This window comes from Notamacropus eugenii, chromosome 4, assembly GCF_028372415.1.
Source record: "Notamacropus eugenii isolate mMacEug1 chromosome 4, mMacEug1.pri_v2, whole genome shotgun sequence".
Taxonomy (NCBI): domain Eukaryota; kingdom Metazoa; phylum Chordata; class Mammalia; order Diprotodontia; family Macropodidae; genus Notamacropus; species Notamacropus eugenii.
The window spans coordinates 403,291,975-403,300,557 of NC_092875.1; the positions used below are offsets into that span (position 1 = coordinate 403,291,975).

At 44.0% G+C, this 8,583-nt stretch overlaps 1 protein-coding gene across 2 annotated transcripts; it reads left to right on the forward strand.

The window, feature by feature from the left end:
- Nucleotides 1–667: 667 nt before the first annotated feature.
- PLK2 (polo like kinase 2) lies at nucleotides 668–8,235 on the forward strand. Of its 2 annotated transcripts, XM_072605577.1 has the most exons (16): nucleotides 668–921; nucleotides 1,129–1,214; nucleotides 1,405–2,098; nucleotides 2,709–2,816; nucleotides 2,962–3,078; nucleotides 3,268–3,397; nucleotides 3,640–3,727; nucleotides 4,244–4,339; nucleotides 4,455–4,653; nucleotides 4,740–4,887; nucleotides 5,337–5,434; nucleotides 5,833–5,962; nucleotides 6,626–6,866; nucleotides 7,012–7,141; nucleotides 7,238–7,348; nucleotides 7,442–8,235. In XM_072605577.1, exons 3-16 carry the CDS (start codon nucleotides 1,814–1,816, stop codon nucleotides 7,631–7,633), a joined length of 2,073 nt encoding a protein of 690 aa, XP_072461678.1. In that variant the 5' UTR covers nucleotides 668–921; nucleotides 1,129–1,214; nucleotides 1,405–1,813; the 3' UTR covers nucleotides 7,634–8,235. The 2 variants fall into 2 exon arrangements, with proteins under 2 accessions (XP_072461678.1, XP_072461679.1); XM_072605578.1 differs by lacking the exon at nucleotides 1,129–1,214 and having other exon boundaries at nucleotides 777–921.
- Nucleotides 8,236–8,583: the final 348 nt, after the last annotated feature.

Sequence of the window (8,583 nt, forward strand, 5' to 3'; positions counted from 1 at the left end):
ATATGGGTAATAGGATTGTATATATACATATATGTATGTATGTGTGTGTATACGTATACATATACATATATATCCTATATCGGACTGCATTCCATCTTGGGGAATAGAGGGAGGGAGAAGAAATTTCTAACTCAAAACCTTATAAAAGTGAATGTTGAAAGCTAATTTTAATGTAATTGGGGAAAAAACTAAAATACTACCCGGGAAAAATATTTTAAAATCTAAAAAGAAAAAGAAAACATTTTGAAAAAAAAGACATTCCACAGTGTCAATTCCTTAACATGGTAAGTTGTCACTATGTATCAGGACGGCTCAGTCCGGTCTTTGTGATATTCCAGGAGGCGGCGCTCTTGACCTCAAAATATAGTCAAGCAAAGGTGACCGAAGCACCTCGCCTCCTACTCTCTCCCGCCACCTCCAAACCTATCCCAGGTTTACCAGCCCTCCCCCAGCCCACCCCTCCACGGACGCCATATTCCAGCCCCCAGGCCTCTGACTTGGCCCCGACGATAATAAGTCCTAATTGAATAATATGACGAAAACGACACAGATATCAAGACCCGCAAAGACCACGCAATACGCCCTGGCCCCACCCCCACCCCGCCCCGCCCCCACCTGGGATGCCTCTGAAACCTCGGAAACTTTAGAACGAAGAAGAGGCATAGGCAGAGAAGGGGAGAGATAATAAAGCCGGGGAGCCTCCCTGTCCGTCCTTGCATTAAACCGGAGGTAATGAGTCTAGGATAAAATCAGTACTGCTTATCCTTTATTTCATCTTTTCTTCTAAACACACCAGAACCATCCTCTCCCGAAAAAAAGAGTTGAGCAAGTTTTCTTCAGCCCTCTCAAGGAAGACTTCGCTTCAGCAAGTTACCATTACTTTTTAAACCCAGGGAGATGGGGGTAGGAGTAGGCCAAAAAGTAAGTAGGAATTGAAATCCTTCTTTAGCTTGCCCCAAAGTGGTGTTTACCCCAGGTGGGCGTCCGTGGCTTTCTAAGCAAGGGCATCCCGGGCCTGGTCTTTCAGGGGGAGGTATCTGGGGAGGGGGGTGATGTAGAGGTGGGAGGAGAACAGGACCCGGGGAGAAAGCCAGCTCCTTGGGTTAGCCCCGGTTATGACTTTGACAGGCAGCCTTTGACAGGGAGTCTGCAAGAGAGAGACGAGCTTCAGATCGCTAGCTGTTCTCCACTTTGCAATCCTGGTCTCAGAAGAGGTAGTGCGTGCGTGCGTGTGTGTGTGTGTGTGTGTGTGTGCGTGTGTCAGTGTGTGTGTGTGTGTGTGTGTGTGTGTGTGTGTGTGTGTGTCAGTGTGTGTGTGCGTGTGCATTGTCCGTGTGGGTGGGATGGGGCATTGGAATCGGGGCCGGGAGGGCTGCCACTCTGATGTGCATTTACGTCCCTCAGAGTGACCCTCCGCGGTGACCAGCCAGCTTTCCTGTCACCTGGCCGGCGGCCCGCAGCCCCCTCCCCTCTCCCAGCCTCAGCTCCGCTCCGCCCAGCCCCCCGCCCCCCGCGCCCCTCCCAGGAGAGCGGCTCCCCTGAGAATGGAGAGGGTGGGCGGGGCGTTCTTTGTGACGTCTCGCCCCTTCTCGAACCCCCGCCCCCTTTCGAACCGCCCCTGCATATAAAGACACGGCGCCCGCCCGTTCCACTCGCACAAGTCGAACGCGGGCGCTGGTTCGGGGCTGCGCGGAGTGCTAGCGGGCCGGCCTGCCAGGAAGACGGACTCGGGTGTTCGAGAGCCCGTGCGGCGGGAGCAGCGCCCGGGCATCGAGGACAGGCTGAGGCTCAGGCCGAGCCGGGCAAAGCCGAGATGGAGTTACTGAGGACCATCACCTACCAGCCAGCCGGCACCACCAAGATGTGCGAACAGGCGCTGGGCAAAGCCTGCGGCGGGGAGTCCAGGAAGAAGAAGCAGCAGCAGCCGCCCGAGGAGCCGCTGCCGCCGCCGGCGCAGCAGCCCCCGCCGCAGCCGTCCCAGCCCCAGCTGTCTGCGCACCATCACCACCATCACTCGCACTCCGGGACCGAGGTCTCCAGGATTATCACCGACCCCACCACGGGGAAGCGCTACTGCCGGGGCAAGGTGCTGGGGAAGGTGAGTGTTACCCGGGCGCGATGCTGGAGGAAAAGAGAGCCGAGGGGACCTGGACTGCGGGGGTGGGGAGAGATGGGGTCCGCGCGGACCCCCTCCCCCAAGAGCACCGGCTCACCTGGGTGGTTCAGGCTGCATCCCCTCGCCGGCCCCCGCTCCCCATTTCCTAACCAGTCCCTGCCCCGGGGCAGCTGCAGGAGCAGCTGCTGCTTCCTGCCTGGATCCCCTGCCCTTTCACCTGGTGCCGGCCAGCTAGGCATCTCCCTTCTCCTCTCCCCGCGTCTCCTAAAGCCTTTTAGGTTAAAAATGTCAAAGTAGGAATCTGATGTCTTCGTGAGATCGGAGGATGGTGTAGAAATAGGAGCGCTTTTGTCCTCTCCATATGATTCTTCTACCTGGGAGCTATTGCATTCTTAAAGACAGCTTCCACTCTTCTATCCCCTATCACCAAAACATTATAAAGACCTCTTCTTTGTGACTGATCAGAGGAAACTGTGGATGACCCTTTGAAGGTGCTTTTAAAAAGAACTCCACGCACAAAGGGGGTCCATTTTCCTTTTTTTTTCTTTTTGCCACGCTTATAGCTTAATTTTCTACCTTTGTCTCCTTTTAGGGTGGCTTTGCAAAGTGTTATGAGATGACAGATTTGACAAATAACAAAGTCTATGCTGCAAAAATCATTCCTCACAGCCGTGTAGCTAAGCCTCATCAAAGGGAAAAGGTGTGTATGACTGTTGGTTAAAATATTTTCTTTGTGTGGCAGGATGGCCCTTCCCTCTTAGGAAAATGTCTTCTGCATGTGTAAGCACTATCTCCTCAGAGGTGACGTGAGGCTCACGGAACCTTTTTCTCCTTTTTTCTTTTAGATTGACAAAGAAATAGAGTTGCACCGAATTCTTCATCACAGGCATGTGGTACAGTTTTACCACTACTTCGAAGACAAAGAAAACATTTACATTCTTCTGGAGTACTGCAGTAGAAGGGTAAGAATTAGCTCAGAGGACTAACTCCATTAAATTCACTTGCCCCCAAACTGATGGGATTTTCAGATTTTATTTATTTGGGATTTTAGATGATGCTAGACATTTGCAGTACAACATTCTGCTTTCTCTGAAAAGTAAAAGTCAAACACCTGGTTTTTGACAACTTTTTTTTTTTTTTGTCCTCTTCAGTCTATGGCTCATATCTTGAAAGCCAGAAAGGTATTGACAGAGCCGGAAGTTCGCTACTACCTCAGGCAGATTGTGTCAGGTCTCAAATACCTTCACGAACAAGAAATCTTACACAGAGATCTTAAATTAGGTAAGTTTGTGTCTGAAACACTGACCCTTTTGGCAAGGAGGGAGGGAACTTTATGCTTTTTTTCCATATTTGCTTTTTATCTTTTTATCTGATCTAATGGATGTACTCATTCATTTTCCCCCATGATCATCTTGCAATGAACCATCTTTAAAAGATGCTTTGACTGTCCTATTCAACAGTGACTATATTTGACCCTTGTAGATAATCAGGGAGGAATCATTCTTGGCTATTCTTATTTGTAGGTAATTTCTTTATTAATGAATCCATGGAACTAAAAGTGGGGGATTTTGGCTTGGCAGCAAGGTTGGAGCCACTGGAACACAGAAGGAGGTAAGAGGCCAAAAGACATGCCATGCCAGAATGTACAGGCATGAGAGTGGGAGAATCTAGCCATGCTGTATGTTTCAAATCAGAACACTGATTTAGGTCAATTAATGTCTAGAACACATAACCATAAGACTTCTGATAAACTGATAACCCAGAGGAAACAAAGAAACAAGCCTAAATGTGCATAGAGTATTGAAAGTACAGACCTTGTTTTCCTATAGGGAGAACAGTGGCCTCGATTTGTTAGACTTCCAGACATAAGTACGATACAGTGACATAATGTGTGTAAATTTTAAAGCAAATCAAATCCCCTGCCCCTATATTTTGGTATGCTTCTATTCCCAAAGGGAATCTGGTAAGGATCATATTGCAAAAATTGGTCTTTTCATTGGTTATTTTGGGTTTTTTGTTTTATTTTGTTTTTTAAGCTTCCATCCCTATTAACTCTTAGAAAAACCTCAACTGTCCTTTTAAAAGAGTGCAACTACCTAACTTTTTATTTAAATTGTTGTCTTTTAGAACAATCTGTGGCACTCCAAACTATCTCTCTCCTGAAGTCCTCAATAAACAAGGGCATGGCTGTGAATCAGATATTTGGGCCTTAGGCTGTGTAATGTAAGTACTGCTGTACTATCTATTCTGAATTCACAATGCAAATTTGGGGTTTCAGAAACCTCTAAAAGGAAATGTCATGCAACCTTGACTAAAGAAAGTTGTGCTTCACTCCTAGGTATACCATGTTACTAGGAAGACCTCCATTTGAAACGACAAATCTCAAAGAAACCTATAGGTGTATAAGGGAAGCCAGGTATACAATGCCATCTTCATTACTGGCCCCTGCAAAGCACTTAATAGCCAGCATGTTGTCTAAAAACCCTGAAGATCGGCCCAGTTTAGATGACATCATACGACATGACTTCTTCTTGCAGGTTGGTGCATTGACTTTTGCTTGACACAACAACATTCCAGACATCTTACAGTTTTCTGACTGTCCTTATTTTCTGTCATTTTACAGGGCTTTACCCCAGATAGACTTTCTTCTAGCTGCTGTCATACGGTTCCAGATTTCCACTTATCAAGTCCTGCCAAGAATTTCTTCAAGAAAGCGGCTGCAGCTCTTTTTGGTGGCAAAAAAGAAAAAGCAAGATATTTTGATACACATAGTAAGTTGTTTTATAGCCCTTGGCATTAAAAAAAAATGTATAGGTTAGCTCTAGAAAGCTTTGTTTTGTATAATTAGCTTTCTTTTATTGTAAAATTGAAAATAATACTATTTATTACTAATAATAATACTAACTAATTATTGAAAATAATACTAACTTCAGGTCCTCTTGGAAGGTGCTGACAGTGCACAGGCAGACAGACATGTATTGTATAATTAGTTTCTCTAGTTTGTCGTGATTGGCAGCTTTTTGTTAATTAATCAATTGAACATACTGCTTATTTAGCTGCAACCAATGACATTTTCCATAATGCTGTTCTTGTCATGGTTGCTTATAAGCTGAAAATATAATACATGGAAGAACAAATCAGGCAAAACAAAATATTTAGGTGTTTCTGTTCTTAGTTTGAATTGCAGCCATGCTCATACCCATTTCCCTTTAATTTGCAGATAGACTAGCTAAAGAAGACGAAGAAATTTACAAGCTCAGACATGATCTGAAGAAAACGTCAATAACTCAGCAGCCCATCAAACACAGAGTGGATGAGGTATGTAGAAAAATAAAAAGTATGTGCCTGCTTTGTTTGTAGCTGATAATTCTTGAAGCTTAGCCCATACATTAACTGAACTTCTGTATTTGTCATAGTCCAAGCATGTAAATTGCCCATCAAAAAATTTTTTTCAGAACCTTTTCTAAAAGCCTTTCCCATTCTCCAAGACCGTTAAAAGTCTGGATTCTGATCCTTTCAATCTGACATTGTGCAAAAGCTAAGAAGCCAAGTGTAATGTTATAGTCAGTAATCTGGCTTGCATAATTTATCTCCTTCCCCCACACCCTTTAAATCTTGCCAGTTGCTAGCAAAGCTTTGAAAATCTCACTTTTTAGTGTTGTACCTTAAGATGTATTGAGATGCTTAATTCTTAATGCAGGACTCTCTCTTCTCAGGAGATCCAGCCACCCAGCACTGCTGTTGCCAACTCTGGAGCACCTGCAGTAGATTCCAAGCAGCAAATTGGTGATGCGATTCGGATGATTGTCAGAGGAACTCTTGGCAGCTGCAGCAGTAGCAGTGAATGTAAGTTGATGACAGTATGGTTGTCATCCCTGGAAAATGTAAATGCTTAAAGACTGAGTTAGCCAGAGTCAAATTAAAGCACAAATGTTTTCTGTGGTGGGTTGTAATTCTTACTGAAAAATGTAGAGAAGAAAGAGGATTGCATTTGGAGTCAGAATAATTAGGTTAGAAGCTGAGTTCTGCCTGCTACTTAACCCTGTTATGACCTATGGCAGGTGACTTAGCCTTTTGGGGTCTCAATTTCCAGATCTGAAAATTTAGGAGGTTGGATAATGTTAAGGCGATGTGGGGTAGTCAATAAAATAGGAGTCAGAACATGAGTTCGGATCCCTTCCCTATCACTGTTATTAAGGACAAGACATTTGTCCTCTTTGAGGGTCTTTTTCCTTCTCTGTAAAAAGAATTAGTCAAACAGTGAGTTAGAAGGTCCTTTTAGGTCTAAATCTGTGATTCTGTAAATATCACTAAAGTCCCTTTCAGCTCTAAATCCTTTAAGTAACATTAGCAGAATAGGAAAGATAACGAGACCAAAACAAAAGTATCAATCTTGTTCTTGAGACTTTTTACTTAGACCCAGCTTTCTCCAAAGTCCTTTAACAAGTCATGTCTTCCCATTCCATAACAAAATGTTATCTCTGAAATTGCAATCTCTTTGTTTTTCAGGTCTTGAAGATAGTACCATGGGCAGTGTTGCAGACACAGTGGCAAGAGTACTTCGAGGGTGTCTAGAAAACATGCCAGAGGCTGACTTTATCCCCAAAGAACAATTGGTCACCTCATTCCAGTGGGTGACCAAGTGGGTGGATTACTCAAATAAATATGGCTTTGGTTATCAGCTGTCAGACCACACTGTTGGCGTACTCTTCAACAACGGTGCCCACATGAGTCTTCTTCCTGACAAAAAGTAATTATTCTGTAAATTCATAATTTTGATTTATTCTTTTTTATTTTTATTTTTGCTATTGTTAAAAATTCTTACTTCTGGAAAAACATGTTCCCCTGACTCATGTTTTTTTTTCCTTCTCTTTCCTCCCCTTCTTGCTTGTTAGGACAGTCCACTACTATGCAGAGCTTGGTCAGTGTTCTGTTTTCCCAGCTACAGATGCTCCTCAACAATTCATTAGTCAAGTGACGGTGCTGAAATACTTCTCTCACTACATGGAAGAAAACCTCATGGATGTAAGTGGCTGTGACTGTCCAAAATTTGGCATGGTTGTTGCCAATCAAGTTGTCCACACAAGAGCTAATTTCCTGAATCTTCCCTTTCTCTCTTAGGGCGGAGACCTACCTAGCGTTACAGACATCCGCAGACCGCGGCTCTATCTGTTGCAGTGGTTAAAATCAGACAAGGCTTTAATGATGCTTTTCAATGATGGCACGTTTCAGGTAGGTGATGAGGACTTCATCGGCACCTCCCCTGAACTCTCCTTAGCTTCATCCAGCAGTACTCTTATCTGTCTTCTTCTTTGTCTTCCACAGGTGAATTTCTACCATGATCACACAAAGATCATCATCTGCAGCCAAAATGAGGAGTATCTGCTGACCTATATCAATGAAGACAGGATATCTACCACCTTCAGGCTGACCACCTTGCTGATAACAGGGTGTTCATTAGAATTAAAAAACCGAATGGAATATGCACTGAACATGTTGCTGCAAAGGTGTAACTAAAGGACTTTTCTGTCTAAATCCAAAGGACTTTTTTTTTTATTTCACTGTGAGAATGAAAGGGAAGGCAGGAGAATGAGCAGTATGTTGAAGATGGACAGGTGGTGGTACGAAAACAATTCCTTTGCAGCCTGCTGGGCTGGGACCAGACTGAGGCATAAAATATCTTGTCTTTGGATGCCATTAAACAGTGTACTAGAATGCAGTTTTCCTTGATGTACCTGTTTAAGAGGTTTTTCGGACAATTTCTCAGCAAAAATGCATTGACTTTTAACTTCTCTCTGTAGAGAACATTTCAGACAGAGGACTTGGAACTGTGAATACACTTCCTGAAGGGGAGGGAGGGGGAGAAAGCTCCCGTGTTGTTGAAAGGCTGTAACTAGAGCAGCTATGGGCTGCCCAACTGTGAACTATGGCCATATTTTTTTTTCTTTTAATTTTTCAAGACAAAAAATAACCCACACTTGTGGCTGGAGAAGTGCATTCCTTGTTAATAAACTTGTTATTTATTACAGCCTAAAGTGCAGTATTTATTATCTAAATTTTTTTTGAGGGGGGTATTGACCATTTTAAACTGTTGGCAATAAAGAGAATGAAAAGCAGAAGCTTTGCTCTCCTGTCTTAAATCTAGATTTCAGAAACTGGTGGTGATAGAATGGACAGATGACTGGCACTGTGTGTTTTCCTGAACTGCTCCGTAGACCGTGTTTGGAATATGTACAGAGAAAGAACCATTCCGATCCTTCGGACCCCTCCCCTGCTCCCCCAGGAATGATGCCGTGATACTAATAGGACCCTGACATTTTCTCTCCCTCTCCTTCCACTTGTATGCTGACAAATCTAAGAGATACATATCTCTATTCCATCAGGAAGAGGGCAAATGTACCACAGAAGTCACTATCAAAAACTGAAATTCGGACCTTGTTCGAACTCGATACTAGTTCTTTTACAGT

Coding starts and splice junctions, on each gene's coding strand:
- PLK2 (XM_072605577.1), top strand. CDS start 1,814: ATGGAGTTACTGAGGACCATCACCTACCAGCCAGCCGGCACCACCAAG. Junction 3,728..4,243: donor CCACTGGAACACAGAAGGAG/GTAAGAGGCCAA, acceptor GTTGTCTTTTAG/AACAATCTGTGGCACTCCAA. Junction 4,340..4,454: donor TGGGCCTTAGGCTGTGTAAT/GTAAGTACTGCT, acceptor CTTCACTCCTAG/GTATACCATGTTACTAGGAA.